The sequence below is a fragment of the Gymnoscopelus braueri genome (assembly GCF_963280865.1).
Source record: "Gymnoscopelus braueri genome assembly, chromosome: 4".
Taxonomy (NCBI): domain Eukaryota; kingdom Metazoa; phylum Chordata; class Actinopteri; order Myctophiformes; family Myctophidae; genus Gymnoscopelus; species Gymnoscopelus braueri.
In genome coordinates this window covers 13,630,204-13,647,703 of record NC_137605.1, presented here as the reverse complement: position 1 = coordinate 13,647,703, position 17,500 = coordinate 13,630,204, and the positions used below count along the sequence as shown (strand labels likewise).

General features: G+C 44.5%; 1 protein-coding gene across 1 annotated transcript in view; it reads left to right on the top strand.

Moving 5' to 3' along the window:
- Positions 1-17,500, top strand: part of phactr4b (phosphatase and actin regulator 4b) — a 49,367-nt gene that overhangs the window by 2,159 nt on the left and 29,708 nt on the right. Inside the window, 6 exon segments of the mRNA XM_080425761.1 lie at positions 7,816-7,995; positions 9,799-9,879; positions 12,552-12,834; positions 13,574-13,847; positions 13,849-13,917; positions 13,919-13,958. Of these exon segments, the coding sequence (XP_080281887.1) occupies positions 7,816-7,995; positions 9,799-9,879; positions 12,552-12,834; positions 13,574-13,847; positions 13,849-13,917; positions 13,919-13,958 (927 nt within the window).

The window sequence follows — 17,500 nt, the reverse complement described above, 5'->3', positions numbered from 1 at the left end:
TGCTCTGTAACCTCTGTGTGCCTCCAATCAAGCAGATTACATGTCATAATGCGAGCTGGCGGCAGTAGCGGGGGGGGGGGGGGGGGGTGGTGGGGGGCATTTATAGGCTACATGTGGATGTAGGTATTTCCCAACTGCAGACTCTTATGTAAGGGATTCGGGCAGCTGGTTGTCTGACTGACTGACTGACTGACTGACTGACTGAAATTATTTATTTATACGTTTACTTGGGAAGGACAGCACATATTTATGAACACCACACATACAATGCAATGTAATTACGCCGGATTTAGCAAGAATGCTCATTTCCATCCGTTGCCCCCATACAGAAAGCAAGCAACGTTAAAAAAAGAGCACATATAAACATCACTAAAAGGGTACAAACAGAAGAGAAAAAAGCAACAGTAAAAAAAAATCATTGTCCGTGATCCTTTTAGTTGGACCTTAAAAGATGTAAAGGATGGACTCTTATGGTAGTGGGTAGATTGTTCCAAATTGCGCTTCCTTGAACTGAAAAGGAATTTTGCGCAAAGGCTGTGCGTCTAGACTGCACCTCACAATCCCCTCTGGTGACGGCCCTTGTACTGATGCCCGTGTCGGCCTTCCGTTTTATAAATTCCTCCATAGGACTGACTGGCAGGATGGCTGGGGGCTGGGCTCTTAAAACAACAACAACAACAACAACAATGCCTCTTATTTAATCATTTAAACCTTTTACTGCGTTGACCGGAGTCCCTCAGGGCTCTACCCTATTGACTTTACTGTTTTCGCTCTAGTCTACACTAGATATCTTCGCAGAAAATAGCCGATCTACAAGCGATGCGAGCTTGCAGATCGGCTATATTCTGCTACAAGTTTTCCCCCCACAATGCTGGGGTTTTTAAATGTGTGACTTTCTGAATCATGGAGCTCCACTCCGTCCTGACAGGGCATTTAGTGGAGGGGTGTGTCTTAGTGGAGGGGTGTGTCTTAGTGGAGGGGTGTGGGAGATGTCTGACAGAAGGGTGTAGTGGGTGTGGCTTCGAGGGGGGAGGTCCTCACTGCAGCAGCAGCTCCGCCCCCCCACTCCAGGGCCCTGTCTGTCATGTCTGGCCCCTGTTTCCTGATTGGAGGAAAGCCTTATCTAAGTTAAAAAAAAGACACTGATTAGAGCGTGTGAATAGAATGCTGATGACGGAACCTCTTGAGTCGAATTTACAATCCAAACCTCCTCCTCTGAACGTTGCCAGTCTCAATAAGCTGCCACTATGAAACAATGATTATTAGTTTCATTGATGTCTGTGTACTGCTGGTTTTCAAAAGTGGGGTCCGGAGACCCTGCAGCCAGGGGTTTTCTTGAGGGGGTTCCAGGGGGTCCCCGGCAAACTCTGAAACATTTGAACAGTTTTTTTTAACCCCATAATTTGGCTAGTAGAACAACAAGCTACAAGCTCACAACGCGCCTGTGTCGGCTTATAGATATGCTTTTTTATTTTGATTTTTTTTACATTTTTTTAAAACTTGGAATCATTTTGTAAAGTCTTAACACAAATCTTCGCTTATGGGGGTCCCTGGTACAAAATCCTTTCAGATGGGGGGTCCGCGGCCAAATACGTTATCAATTTAGGGGTCCAGAGAACCACTGTCTTATCCATATAATACAGTACATGACGCATCCAGTGCCCCAGTTTCCATGAGCTGTGCGTGCGTGTGTGTGTGTGTGTGTGTGTGTGTGTGTGTGTGTGTGTGTGTGTGTGTGTGTGTGTGTGTGTGTGTGTGTGTGTGTGTGTGTGTGTGTGTGTGTGTGTGTGTGTGTGTGTGTGTGTGTGTGTGTGTGTGTGTGTGTGTGTGTGTGTGTTGTGTGTGAGTATGGTTGTGTTGTGTGAGGGGAAGAGGTTGTCTTTGTTCTCTGGGTGGAGTACCGTTTCCTCCCTGTGTTTCCAGCCCCCCCGCCCTCCACCTCCACCCACCCCGTGTGTTCCCGAGTCACACAGCTGCAGGCAGCCAGAGAGCCGACCCACACTGGACCTCCACTCTGTGAGACAATGACGTGACAGAACTCCCTCTCTCGGCGTTATCTGTGAGGAAGCCCTTTAGGAGCCTCAGAGACTCGAGGCCGTCGTCAGCAGCATACCAGGCCAGCTTTATCCAGCCGGGCCTCCTCCTCCCTCAAGATTCTTTTTCCTGAGGAGCCGGAGGCGGTCGAATACATGCGGTCAATTAGCCGACGTACATACAAGCCTTCTCCAGATAAGGTCAACTTCTTTGTCTTTCCCATGCGGAGCGCGCCTCCGTCTTCTTGGATCGAGCCCTCTGTGATCGTCAACCTCCCGGGAGTGATCGCTGTGGCAGCGTGCTAGCCTGGCTGGCACTGCCAGGACCTTATCCCTGCCCTAACCAGGACCTTATCCCCGCCCTGCCAGGACCTTATCCCTGCCCTGGATCAGTGGTTTTTCAGCTGGAGCTGAACCACACTCTCACTCTGTCCAGAGGCATGCTGCTCCGCCAAGCACTGCCGTGTAGGAGAACCATGGGCTCAGTGGGATCAGAAGGAGCTGCCTGCCTCTAAGCGATGCATAATGTGGATGTTTTGTCAGCTGGGCTGGATTCTCAAGTTTCTACCGTGCCGTTAGGGGCTTGGATTTCCATGGTTTCGGAGTAGACACACACACACACACACACACACACACACACACTACTGCCCCCCCGAGCTCAGCATCCCCCGAGTTGGTTGGTTGTCTGTCTGCCGTATAGTTTGAGCAGTGCTTATAAAAGCTCCTGGCCTTTTTTGGATATTTGTGGTTTTAATCGTTCCCTTGAATGAATGGTGTGCCTTTGGGGGGCATCTCTGTTCTGGAGGACAGGAGGTTTGAGGGGTTTCCTCCATGGCATGCTGCCTCAAGTCGCGCCGCCGCCGAAGCTGGACACTGAGCAGCAGCCCTCTTCCAGGTAGAGACGCTTCTGTCAAGCATTGTGTGACCCGAAAGTCAGCCTGTAGCACCAAGTGAAAAAGAATCTTCAACTATTTATTATTTTTCTGGCACGGCACCAAAGTGGTCAGCTGTCTAGAACTGTGTGTGCCTGTGCCTGTGTGTGTGTGTGTGTGTGTGTGCGTGCGCGTGTGTGTGTGTGTGTGTGTGTGTGTGTGTGTGTGCGTGTGTGTTTGTGTGTGTATGTGTATTGTAGTGTGGGACACCGTATATCCACCAAATACATATTCATGCATGCATGTCCCCCAACTCCAACAACAGCGATATACAGTAGCAACACAATTCTTTCAGAAAACGGTTTAAATGGGTTAAACCCTGTCTTTGTTGTTCTTGTCGTTAGACCCGATGACATTTTGCTTAATTTGCTCTGACAAAAAAAAAACACACAACACAAACGTCCACACAGCAGGACAGCAGCGTTGCTTCGTTCTCATAAAGTGCATTTTGTCCAGCGGGCCTGTCTGTCTGTCAGGTGGGTTTAGCGGGCATTGTGTGTGTTTTGACCAGAATTGTGTTGTGGGAACCAGCTCTTGTCGCCAGGACATCCTGTGTGAGGCACAGGGCTGGGTGCTCTACCTCCTCAGGCCCATTCTCTCTCTTTCTCTCTCTCTCTCTCTCTCTCTCTCTCTCTCTCTCTCTCTCTCTCTCTCTCTCTCTCCGTCTGTGCTGCCTGGTAAATATTATGTCTGCTGAGCACTGCTGAAAGAAATACTTTTTTTTTTTATGTTAAAAGTAACAATACCACGAAATACTCTGTTGCGAGTAAAACTGCCCTGTATTCAGCATTTTATAAAAGTATTGGAATCAAAATATACTTACAGTACCACAAGTAAACATTATAAAATGTATAAAAAATACATTACAGTCAATTATTATTTCTCTCACAAGTCACAACCCCAACGCGTAGATCACCTAATTTTCAAATAGCTGAAGTATGAGATAGGGCTTAAGTTTTGTAATAATAATCTAAATCTAAAGTAACTATCTACTAAATATGTCTAATAATTGGAAAAAGCTGAAATATTAGCCTCTGAGATGTAGTGCAGATTAGAAGAAGTATAAAGTATCACAAAATGGAAATGTTCAAAGTAAGAGAAGAGTACGTAATCTTTTTTACTTACAGCACTATGTAACTTTCCTCTTCTACCCCGGATTTGAACCTGGTTTCCAGTGCAAGTCCTGACATTTTTACCATTCAGCTAATGGAGCCTGCGTGCTTGCTCAGGGGATAAATTGACTCGATCTAAATGTCTCAGTAGAAGGGAGACAAAATACAAACACCCCAATTGTATAAGTTATGCTGTATTAACATTCACTACCATACAGATTGGACAAAACTACATGTTTATTGATTTATGAGTAAATGTACTTGGATACTTTATTTCCCCCACTGTTGCTGAGTTCAGCGGTCCCATGCAGCCCTGGGAGAGCTGGCTCCCTCACAGCTGGCCGTCCTGAGCTCAGCAGCCTGTCAGTTAGCTGTCAGTCCTCCCTGGCACAATGGCGTTTTAGAGCAGAGGTCAGGCCTCAGCAGCAGGTTCTCTGTGAACGCTTTTGGCTGCGTTGGTATTCGTTGGAATGTGTGTGTGGATACGATACGCCTGTCAAAATCATGACATAATCACCTGTCCTGATGGCAATTCTTCTTCGAGATAATCGCAATTGTTCTTGCATGCCGATCGTCGGAATCGTTTAAATTCGTATGAATAAATTCACCGGTTGGAAAATGCCGGAAATAGACGTTTTGCAAGCTCTCAGTATTACGTCACATCGCAACTATTTTGGCCGTAGTACATTGTTTATCATTGGTACCGGTCATTGTCATTCATTTCTTTGTAGATTTAAGGTATTTGTCATATCTGCCCTTTGTTTACTAAGCCTAAAAAAGAAAATATATTTTGTCGCTGTTGGGTGGAAACTTCCATAATGTCCAAAACAGTAACTTTTTAGGATACAAATTCAAAAGGAGCATAAATTGCAGATCGACAAGCTCGAAACGCGTTGCTTCGTGTCGCGTTTCTGCTACTTTTGATGCCTTTGTGTGACGTGGAAGTATGATAAAGTAATGCATTAATTTATGACCTAAAGTTAGCTAAGACGTTTCTGGCTGACAGCAACTATTCATATGTTCCAGTGTTCAATGTCAAAAGCACAATTAAATCATTAATCTCAATTATTTGTATAACAATTAATCGTGATCTAAAATGTCATGATCATGACAGTCCTATGTATGGAGACATGGTACAGATGTGTGCACTGTCTGCGTGATTGCGTCCATGTGCGTGGTGGAAGGCTGATAAGGGACCCCCCCCCCCCCCCCCAACTGTGGAATGTGAACACTGGAGTGTGGGAAGCTCTGGCAGGGCGCCAACGGACGTGGGATCTCACCTCCTCCTCCTCCCGTTGACCATGGAGGAGTTCATGACTCCTTAGCAAACCCCCAGGCCGGGCCAAGACACACACACCATCCCAGAGAGCTAGCTGCTTTAAGATAAATAACGGTCTTAATGAACATAATCTTTTTCTCCTTAGGGCTGTCACGATCAGTAAGTACTGTAGGCTGGAGAGGTCGGTATCAGCCGAGATTGCGGGAGTCTATCCCGCGTATGGATTGCTGAGGTGGAGCGCCACACACTTACCATCAGCTCCCATTACTTACCGCACGACTTGGCAGCACCAAGCCGTGCTACGCACATGCTGAGTTGGCGGTGCCCGAGATCAAACCCATGACCTTGTGGTTCAAAGGCGAAAGCTCTACTGACTGAGCTACCCGGACACGGACACAAACATTATTATCATTACTAATTAACAATTTTAATTGTGTTTTTGACGTTGAACATTGGAACATAGAAATTCATTTTTATTTGTATTTGGCTTTTAGGCTTTGTAAACAGAAATTCCACAGAGCAGAAATGACAAATGACTTAAATATACAAAGAAATGACCTATTTAATAACTTTATACTTTCAAATCAAATTAAAACAATTTTCTATACACAATTTTTTCAAAAGTTTTCAACATGGAAACAATTATGGCAATTATACAAAAAAATATTGCGATTAGGCTATTGTGTAATAATTGTGACAAACTTCTGTTCTTACCATTTACATTTTAGGCATTTAGCGGACGCTCTTAATCCAGAGTGATTTACAGTAAGCAAGGAAAACACAAGGTAATACAATGCACAGAAATACTAATGTAGGATCATAGGTAAACCAAGAACCTATCATGAGTCAAAACAGTATAATATATATAAAAAAACGATCTGTACACTCAAACTACACACTATAGGATGCCAGGTCTACACATGAACCTGGTATTTGTCTACATAACATGCTATGTAACCTGCCCTCTCTTTAGTGAGAGGGCAGGGAAGGGGTCAGTTCACGTATCGGCAAGAAAACTGCAGCTCTGTTCTGGAAATACCAGGAGTGCCTGTTGGTGTTGTAGTCATGACGACGGTCCAGTCATGATGGAGACCATACCAAAGCAGCGGTCATGTGACCTCAAACCCCAAACCGCAATTTGTTTCTTTTCTCCAAGAGCAAAGTTAGAAAAGTGCACAAATCAATCTCTTATTAAGAATGCATATACAAGCTAGCCTTGTAATAAACGATTACTCTTCTATATTTTAAAAGAAAGACTTAAAGCGGCACTATGTCAATTTTTATAATGAATATTATACAATTCTGTCCAATCCGTATGGTAGAGTATATTCATACATTATAACTTATGGTTGTATTTTGTCTCCCTGCTCTTCTATTGAGACATTTAGATCGTGTCAAAGGTCATGTCTCACCTAGACACAGGCTCTGACATGAATTTTGACCTGAAGATCAAGATTAAATGTATCCCCTGAGCAAGCAGGCAGGCTCTATTAGCTCAATGGTAAAACACGTCAGGACTGTCAGCACAGGAAACCATGTTCAAATCCGGGGAAGGAGAGGAAAGTTACATAGTGCAGCTTTAATGTGATTTAGATCCTTTGAGAAATGCATTATTTAAGCGCAAGATAAAACTGGGACAAAACAGTTTCGAGTTCAACGGCAGACAGATTTGAGTTCGACTGTTGATCGTTATTGTCTTTGTCTGTTGATCTGTTCCTAATTTGAACATTTCCGCGCAAATCAGGAACATTCCGAATTAATTTCAACATTGTGCAAAGAAGTCTGACGCTTCCCAGGCCGTGGATTAGTCTTCTTTTTTTTTACCACTTAAACCCTATACTTAGTTGACCGGATTCCCAAGGGCTCTATACTAGACCCTCCCCTGTTTATACTCTACACTAAATGTCTTCGCAGAAAATAGCCAATGGACAAGCTGGGGCTGGGTAATTTACCGAAAATATATCGTAATTGACGTTTAGAAACAATAACTGACTTGATATTGTTCATGTAGGTTAATCAAATTATCGAGAAGAAGTTATTATTATTTTGTATTAAAATCAATGAATCGAGAGGGGAAAATGTACTAAATTGACTAACCACTTAACCCTGTATTATACTTTGCTGTACAATGATACCGTACAGAAAATGTGATTTTCTATAAGCTCACTTGCTAATTTGGGTCCATTTGGTTCCATTTGTACACTCTAGAGTTACAGCCACATAAGGGTCCATTTGGTTCCATTTGGATATCAATAATTTATCTGGGGACCCCCTGGAATCCCCTCAAGGACCCCTGGGGGTCCCCGTACCCCACTTTTAGAACCACCGGACTACAGGGTTCAAGTCATAGAGTTAAAGATAAGGTTCAAGTGGTTTAAAAACCCACCTCTCTCTCTCTCTCTCTCTCTCTCTCTCTCTCTCTCTCTCTCTCTCTCTCTCTCTCTCTCTCCCCCTTGCAGATGATGAAGTTGAGCAGCAGCAGCAGCACGGCACACCGGGGGGCGAGGGGGGGGGCAGCACGGGCGACGGGACCCCTCCCCCCAAGCGTAAGGGCAAGTTCTCCACCCTGGGCAAGATCTTTAAGCCCTGGAAGTGGAGGAAGAAGAAGAGCAGCGACAAGTTCCAGGAGACGTCAGAAGGTCCGTCTGATTGAATTGGTCTGGTTGAATACTTTATTAACAGTTTGCAAAAAAGTACAGAGGGACAGTTATACAATGATGCTAAAAAGATAACACAAAAAAGCCCTGAGGACTTGTTTCCATTGTGGTCCTACGTATTCATACCATACAAGATCAATACTAGGAGCATTAACCCATTCAATCCGGGAACGCATCTGTGTCATGTTTTTGGCTATTAAAAAATAGCAGATATGCAGGCTCGAGTGCCGCACTATGAGCTTGTAGATCTGCTTTATTTTTTTTTTCGTGAAATTTGTGCAAATCTTTGAATATACAGGCCTATATTTTTTTAAGCGAACATTTGTAACTCAAATCCTTGCTTCTGGGGGGGTCCCTGACTGGAGCAAAATATTTTGAGATGGGGGTCCGTGGCCAAATACATATCATTTTGGGGGTCCTTGACATGAAAAAGTTTGGGAACCACTGATATAGCAACATATTTCTTTCAGAAACCAGTTAAGATTTAGAAGACATTTGTAGCATGGGTTCCCGGATTGAATGGGTTAAAAGTATATTGACAGAAAAACAGTGGGGGGTCATTTCATTTGGCATGCTAGAAGACTTGCAGGTGCTCTTTTATGGCGGTTTTGAAGGAGGGCAGACTAGGGAGTCACACTTTTTGATGTCTGGTGGTGGTAGGGCATTCCACATGAATGAATGAATTCATCCCCATGTTTGTGCCGAAATCTGGGGGGAATGAGATCAGTGGAGCTCCCTCTGGTGTTGTTGTGCCCCGTGGGCCTTTATCGCTCTTCTGATGATGTCATTGTGTTTGTTTGTCGTCCAGCACTGTTACGTTTTATCACAGTTCCTCAGTGAGTCAGTTTTCCTGTCCCCCAGTGTCCCCAGTGTGTCCCCTCTGGCCAAGGGTGTAAAGTAACTAAGTACATTTATTTACTCAAGTACTGTGCTTAAGTACAATTTTGACGTATTTTCACTTTGCTTGAGTTTTTTAAGTTTTCAGTACTTTAACTTCTACTCCACTACACCTCAGAGGCAAATATAGTACTTTTACTCCACTACAATGATTTGACAACTTTAGTTACTATTTACTTTTCAGATATAAATTATGATATTATGAAACATACATTGACCACTTTCGCCCTATTGTATACCTAGGCTATACAAAAATGTTTGAAAATAGCAGATCTACAAGCTCACAACGCGTCGTGGTGCGACGCATTGTGAGCTTGTAGATCTGCTATTTTCAAACATTTTTGTACTTTTACTTTTGGTACTTTAGGTACATTTTGATACCAATACTTTTTCACTTTTACTCAAGTAATTTATAGAATTTTTTCTTGTAACAGAGTACTTCTACATTGCAGTATTAATACTTTTACTTAAGTACTTAGAGTACTTTTTTCCATCACTGGCTGTCGCAGTGCGTTCACTCAGTGCACTTTAAATTGAGAGAAAATTCCATTGAAAAGCCAGTTATTTTGGGCCCAGTGTTAAAACGAGGCTTCAGAGCAGAAACACACACACAGCGACCCTGCTGAGTGAAGATCTGTAGACTTAACATCTTTGAGATCTGCTACGCATCAGTGTATGTGAGCTCATTGCCAATAGAAACCTAATGCGCTGGCTTCAATTCTGCGCGCTGTGTGTGTGTGTGTGTGTGTGTGTGTGTGTGTGTGTGTGTGTGTGTGTGTGTGTGTGTGTGTGTGTGTGTGTGTGTGTGTGTGTGTGTGTGTGTGTGTGTGTGTGTGTGTGTGTGTGTGTGTGTGTGTGTGTGTGTGTGTGTGTGTGTGTGTTGTGCAGTTCTGGAGAGGCAGATGTCGATGAGACGGACGCGGCAGGAGCTCATAGAACAGGGAGTGCTGAAGGAGGTCCCAGACAATGGTAAGTCTCTCTCTCTCTCTCTCTCTCTCTCTCTCTCTCTCTCTCTCTCTCTCTCTCTCTCTCTCTCTCTCTCTCTCAGTTCTCAGTCGACTGATTTCAGTGATTTGGATTCCATAGAAGACAGCATGTCTTCTATGGAAGTATGTTGCGCTGCGAAAATACGTAGCTAAAAGATAAACAGCTACAATCCATATAGGGCAGCCTGTTTCACAAAAAGTAACTGTTTTTTTCCTAAATTTATTAATGAACACAATATCTGTGGTACGGGAAATACCATTATGATCAAACCAGTCCAGTTTTACTTTACACGCACGCACACACGCACACGCACACAACCTCCCTCATGACAGAAACACCTGGCAGTATTACCAAATACCAATTAATCTTCTGAAACACGTTTCTATTTAAACGTTTTTGACGGCAACTTAAAGGAGTATAGTTCACCCAAAAAAGTACTTATTGTCTCCGCCAGGCCGTAAGGCATGGCGAGAGAGTATGTTTTGCACCCTGTCCGTCCGTTTGTCCGTCCGTTTGTCCGTTTGTCCGTCCGTTTGTCCGTCCGTCCGTCCGTCCCCCCGTCCGTCCGTCCCCCCGTCCGTCCGTCCGTCCGTCCGTCCGTCCGTCCGTCCGTCCGTCCGTCCGTCCGTCCGTCCGTCCGTCCGTCCGTCCGTCCGTCCGTCCGTCCGTCCGTCCGTCCGTCCGTCCGTCCGTCTGTCCGTCCGTCCGTCTGTCTGTCCGTCCGTCTGTGGACAGCTAATCTCTGGCTCTGTTGGCTTGATCGCAGCGAAACTGTGCACACACACTCCCTGGATGCCAATTCAGAACCAATTTTTCCACATGGGCCTGTTATAGCGCCACCAGGAGGCCGCTTTTTGCTATACATTTTTTGACAGTAGGCCTACTCCTATAGATTTTGTCCAAACATCACGCGAATCGGTACACAGTATCTCTATAGTCCATTAAACAAAACAGGTTTTTCAGATTTTTCATATTCCATCCTGATTGGCTAAAAATGGCTTCCAAAGTGTGCAGGAGTGCTCCGTTTTGAACAAAATGCCTGAAATTATGAACACAGCATGCAATTTCCGTGACATTTTGACATATTTTATTTTATCCAAATTTCACGCAAATCGGTACACATAATCTCTTTAGTCATGTGATCAAGACGGATCTGTTAGATTTTTCATATTCCATCCTCATTGGCTAAGATTGACGTCTAAAATTTGCAGGAGTGGCCCGTTTTGAGCAAAATGTTGCAAATCATGAACGCAAGGTCGATTGCGGTGAAACTCCGAACATTGCTGGACCACACTAACCTACCTGACCTGGCGGAGACCTGTGCTCCGAGGAGCACTTTTTCTAGTTTTATATCAATTGCACACACAATGAAGCCTTGAATTCATGGAGATATTTTTGTTTGTTTTTGTCGCATTCCTAAAGCAATAATTTGATGACCCGGAGACTCCGCCAAATTATTGATGACGGGCTTCATGGGGTGTGTAATTGGGGTGTGTAATTGATAGAAAATAATAAGTCATTTTTTGGGTGAACTATAATGCTTCTTAAAAAAAGGGGGGAAAAGTGAGGGAGATGATATGAGCTGGAGAAAAGTGGAAAGAAGAACTGTGCCCTCTGACGAAGTACGATGTAAAAATCCTCCGTTGTTCATTTAACTCTGAGAGTTTACAAACATTGAACACTCAGGATTTTGCTGTGTTATAGCTCAGGGCAGCGATATAGAGAGAGAGAGAGAGTTGCGTCATGCTTTGATCTCGCCACAAAGCGGGATGTTGCCTCCTGTAGTTCCAAACATTGGAACTTCCTCATTGAGACATTCTTACAATGGGAGTCTATGCTAGTGACGTAACTCTCTCTCTCTCTATATCGCTGGCTCAGGGTGTACGGTACGGTACGGACAGCAGAGCCATGCTGTCGCCGGAGCCCATTTATAAAAATTAGGGCCTGGTGGTTTATCGCCCCGCAAGCAGTACTTCCATCCACACAGGGCCGGGGTTTAGTGACACCTCCCCTCAATCCAAGCTCTTTTTACTGCTGTGAAATCATGTCCAGGTGCTGCTCCGAGGGGAACACAGATCCATAAATCCTCCTACATTTAGCACTGCGCTGCCGCAGCGGCCCTGCTTCAGCCCTGCTCAGCTTAAACACTGTTCGACCTGGAGTCCCCCCTGATGTCAGCCGTGCATTGTTAGGCGAAGATTTCCCCCCCAAAAAAATCCCAAACATTTCAAACAATTTTTGTAAAAAATGACTAATTGACGAGCGACATGTCTTAAGCGGTTAAACTGTTAACACGTTAAGGGCTGTTTACTATAACTATATCGTCTTTCTAATAGCCGAACTACAACCAATCAGCTTGTAGAAGAAAAAAATATATATATTTTTTTTATTTGATCTTTGTTTATCTTGAAGCTAATAAAAACGTAGTACAGAGAACTCAGATACTCCATACACCATCAACACAATAACGGAGCGCAAACCATTTCTGTCAAGAAGGTGCAGAGAGAAGCGAAAGATTTAATTTCAATGTCTTTCCCCCAAATCAGTTATTTGTATTAAAACAGATTATCGGCTATGATGTTTTTTCTTCATAATCGATTTGTGCAATGAACTGTTGCATCCTCCCCTAACGCTTGTGTCTCTGTGTGCAGCAGAGGCCGACGACGCGCAGAGCGTCAAGCAGCCCTACGTGAAGAACGGCCACACCCTGCCTGTGGGGGGCGGCGGCGGCGGGGGTGGGGGTGGAGGCGGAGCCATCATCGAGGGCGGGCACGGCGTTGGGCGGAGCCCGTGCAACCAGGGCAAGGTGCCCTCTGAGCCCGACTTCAGGATGAACCAGGCCTGGATAGCACAGCAACAACAACAGCTACAGCAACAGCAACAACAGCTACAGCTACAGCTACAGCAACAAACAGCAGCAGCAGCAGCAGGACGACCGTAGGGGGCGCTATCATCCCGATGGAGGAGGAGGAGACCGCCGGGGGGGACACCCCCAGGGTAAGGGCTGCAACTATTGATTATATCGTTGCGGTCGATCAGAAAACCTCTCATCATTATCCATATTTTAACGTTTTTTTCCGTAAATGAACGTCCTACTTGATCATACTACAGCGTCACACAAAAGTTATCAAAAGTAGCAGATCTACAAGCACGAAATGCAGCGCAAAATAGGCCATATTTAATCATTTTCAAAATGTTTCAAAAATAGTGGAAATAGCCACTAAATAGCAAATGTCCGCAATTTTTTTAAATTGTTTGCATAATAATGCATAAAATAATATTTAACAGATTTTGTTTGTACAGAACACGATTTGGACGATTGTCCGTCTCTGTCGGTGGGAAACCTCATATGTCTAAAACTGTTACTTTTTCAGCATTCAAATGAAAAATTAGCAAAAGTAGCAGATCTACAAGCTTGAAACGCGTCGCTTCGCGCCGCGTTTCAAGCTTGTAGATCTGCTACTTTGATGGCTTTTGTGTGACGCTGTAGTATGATCAAGTACTGTAGGACGTTAATTTACAAAAAAAACACAAAAAGTTAAATTATGGACATAAGAGGTTTCTACGCCGAGAGCAACTTTATGCGAAACAAAAAATGCTATTATCTCAAACAATTTCAATCAGGGCGATTAATGTATTAATGATGACAGGCCTACTACCCCCCCCAGGGTCACAGGGGAGGAGGTGGTGGGATGCAGGAGGACGTGCGGCGAGGAGGAGGAGGAGAGGAGGTGGAGGGCCCCGGGCGATGCCGCCGCTGCACGCCGAGGGCGAGTGGAGGTTCCAACATGGCGTGGGCAGGGCAGAGCAGGGGGGCCCGGGGGGGGCCGGGTCGGAGGGAGATGATGGACTGGTGGTGGTCCCTCACCACGGGAGGCGAGGAGGAGGAGGAGGAGGAGGAGAGGAGAGGAGGAGGCAGGCTCCACCCGGAGGACGGCCAGAGGAGGCCACCACCTGCAGAAGGCCCCGTCGGAGGACGGCAGGAGGTCGCGGCCCGCCGAGGCGGAGTGGAAGCCCACCCCTCACCCGACACACGTCCGAGGACGGACGGAGCCGCAGGGGTGAGCACGCCTCTTTTGATTTGATTGATTGAATACTTTATTAACCCATTCAATCTGGGAACGCATCTGTGTCATTTTAAGATCTCTTTTGGCTATTCAAAAATAGCAGATATACAAGCTCATAGAGTGAAAATGTGTGCAAATCTTTACAAATGTCTTCTAAATCCTAACAGTTTTCTGAAAAACTATGTTGAGTGGTTCTCAAACTTTTTCATGTCAAGGACCACCAAAATGATATGTATTTGGCCGCCGATCCCCATCAAATATGTTGTTCCAGGGACCCCCCGAAGCACAGATTTGAGTTAAAAATGTTGTTTCAAATACTATATGTATTCAAAGATTTTTCAATTCCTTTTAAAGATCTACAAGCTCGTAGCGTGGCCCTCGGTGCCACGCTACGAGCTTGTAGATCTGCTATTTTTGAATAGCCAAAGTGTAAAATAATGTTTATAGCTCAAATCTAAAATGACACAGATGCATTCCGGATTGAATGGGTTAACAGTTTGCAAAAAGTACAGAGGTACAGTTATATAATGACGTTAAAAGGATAACACAAACACTTGTTTCTTAGTTTTTTGGGGCTTGTTTCCCCTTGTGGTCCTGTGTATTCAATTCATCAAGACATATAACAACATGCAATACTATACAAGAGATCACTAGGAGCAATAAAAGTATATTTACAGTATAAAAGCAGTGGGGGGGTCCTTTCTTTTGGAAAGCTATAGAAGACTTGTCTAGGTCCAGTTGCAAATTGCAGACAGGTGCTCTTTCATGGTCGTTTCGAAAGAGGGAGTCACACTTTTTGATGGCTGGTGGTAGGCCAGCGTGATATAACTATGAGATGTGGCGACACTAGCGTTGACTCCCATTGTAAGAAAGGATTGAGGAAGTTCTCTTTCTATCTCAATGAGGAAGTTCCAATGTTTGGAACTGCTGGAGGCAACATCCCACTTTGCGGCGAGATCAAAGCGTGACGCAACTCTCTCTTCTACACTCTGGGTAGGGCATTCCACATTTTGGTGGCATCATAGTAGAATCAATTCATCCCCATGTTTGTGTGCCGAATCTGTGAGAGAGAGAGAGAGAGAGAGAGGAGAGAGAGATGAGAGAGAGAGAGAGAGAGAGAGAGAGAGAGATGAGAGAGAGAGAGAGAGAGAGAGAGAGAGAGATGAGAGAGAGAGAGAGAGAGAGATGAGAGAGAGAGAAGAGAGAGAGAGAGAGAGAGAATCCCATCTCTCTCTCTCTCTCTCTCTCTCTCTCTCTCTATCTCTCTCTCTCTCTCTCTCTCTCTCTCTCTTCTCTTTCTCTCTTCTCTTCTTTCGCCTGATTGGCCTGTATGCTCCCAAAAGTTATTCCCCCCCCCCCCCTCAGAAACCAGGGAGTGTCATAGCGCTAGAGGCATAACCTCTGGATTCTTATGAATTTTGCGAGTTTCTTCAAACACTTCTCCATAGGCCTATACTTCGTTGGTATACAGTATGTCCCATGTTTTATTCTAACTTGTAGTGGCCGGCGACATTGGGCCTACTCGATATGGTATTCATGTGGTGAATACCATACCCCCCCTACAACCAGATTCGGATTGTTGGGGAATCTGTGGCCTAGACCAGATCACACTGGTCAGTTCAATAATGAAAACCGTGTGGCCGTGTGGAAAACCTTGAGAGGAGAGACGCGAGGCTACTCCGTTTCCATTCTGATCCTCCTGCCGTCATAGATCCATCATGTGGCTCCAACGTTACGTGCAGACTGAACGTAAACGCATGGATTAAAGTTCTCTGTCACTACGGACCGATTTCAGTCATTTGGATTCCATACGAGGCAGCACAGCACGTCTTCTATGGAAGCGCACCGAAAATAGCCGATCTACAAGCTTAGATCAGCTATTTTTGGTTGTTTTCTTCTGGATCCCTGGCCATATATGCCTTATAATTGCCCTCTATAACTAAAAACACCTTAAATATTGTATTTATTTTAGAAATAGTTCATCTTTCACTCAATAGGGACAACTCCCATCAAAATGTTATGATGTCATTTGTCCATGTGTGGTCCAACCCTATGGAATGTATGGAATGCATAATGCTAAGTATAAAGCATTTAAAATATTGCCTTGATGCTCATATTAACCTCAGGCGTATTAAGTTTGTTTTTTATTAGCACATGCATTCACATACATTCCATAGGGCTGGGACCACACATGGACAAAATGACATCATCAACTTGCGACGGTAGCGGCCCCTATTGAGTGAAAGAATAAATCAAATATTTAAGGTGTCTTTATTTTCTAATTGTAGGTACATAGGGCAATCATAATGTATTAAGGCATATAAGGCATGCCAGCCATATAGATTAAAGTGTGTTTGAATTGATCACACAATAGAATATACCAGAGCATATGTCAGAGGCATCTTCAATAAAACCCTAGTGGTCTCAGATATTTCATTAAAGGTTTAGAATGATAATACCTAAACATCATCATTCTACACATTGTACCTAATTGTTTATGAAACTCTGGTGTGGGTGGGTGGCTCCTCCTTTTCACACTGTTTTCACAAATCAGAGCTTGGGACTTGGCCTGACAAAACCTTTCAGTCGTGAGATTTTATTTTGCTTTAATCCATGCGTAAACGTATGATCGAGATCATTCTGATCCATCCGCCATGCCTGATATGACTGTCACCCCTCACACAGCCCTCCCCTGTCTGTCTGTCTGTCTGTCTGTCTGTCTGTCTGTCTGTCTGTCTGTCTGCTCTGTCTGTCTGTCTGTCTGACTCTGTCTGTCTCTCCTCCTCGTGTCCTGTCCTCCCCCAGATATAGACGGGCCACCCGACGGCTCCCAGGGGCCCTGCTCCAGCTACCGCTTTTTCCTCTTCAAGAGCTAGGGGAGGGAATAGCTCGTCCTAGCTAGCTCCTCCTAATTAATGCGACACCACATCAGTAGGCCCATTACCGCCGCCCTTTTAGTGCTTAATGCATTAAGACGGGAACGCATCTGTGTCATTTTACATTTATTTGGCAATAAAAAATAAATTTGGGGGAAATTTTGGCAAAACTTTGAATATAAGTATATATATATGTTTTAAAGCGAACATTTTAAATTCGATCTGTGCTTCTGTGGGGGTCCCTGGAACAAAATATTTTGAGATGGGGGTCCGCGGCCAAATACATATCATTTTGGGGGTCCTTGGCCACGAAAAAGTTGGAGCACCACTGATATAGCAACATACTGTTAGGATTTAGAAATCATTTTTAGATATGTATTTGGCCGTGGACCCCCATCTCAAAATGTTTTGTTCCAGGGATTCCCCAGAAGCAAAGATTTGGAGTTACAAAATATATATAGTATATTCAAAGATTTGCACATATTTTCAAGATGAAAAAAAAAGAAGCAGATCTACAAGCTCATAGTGCGGCACTCAGTGCCGCGCTATGAGCTTGTATATCTGCTATTTTTGAATAGCCAAAGACATCTTAAAATGGACACAGATGTGTTCCCGGTATTAATGGCTGCTGAGGAGGAGCTGACGTTTATTGGTTTATTA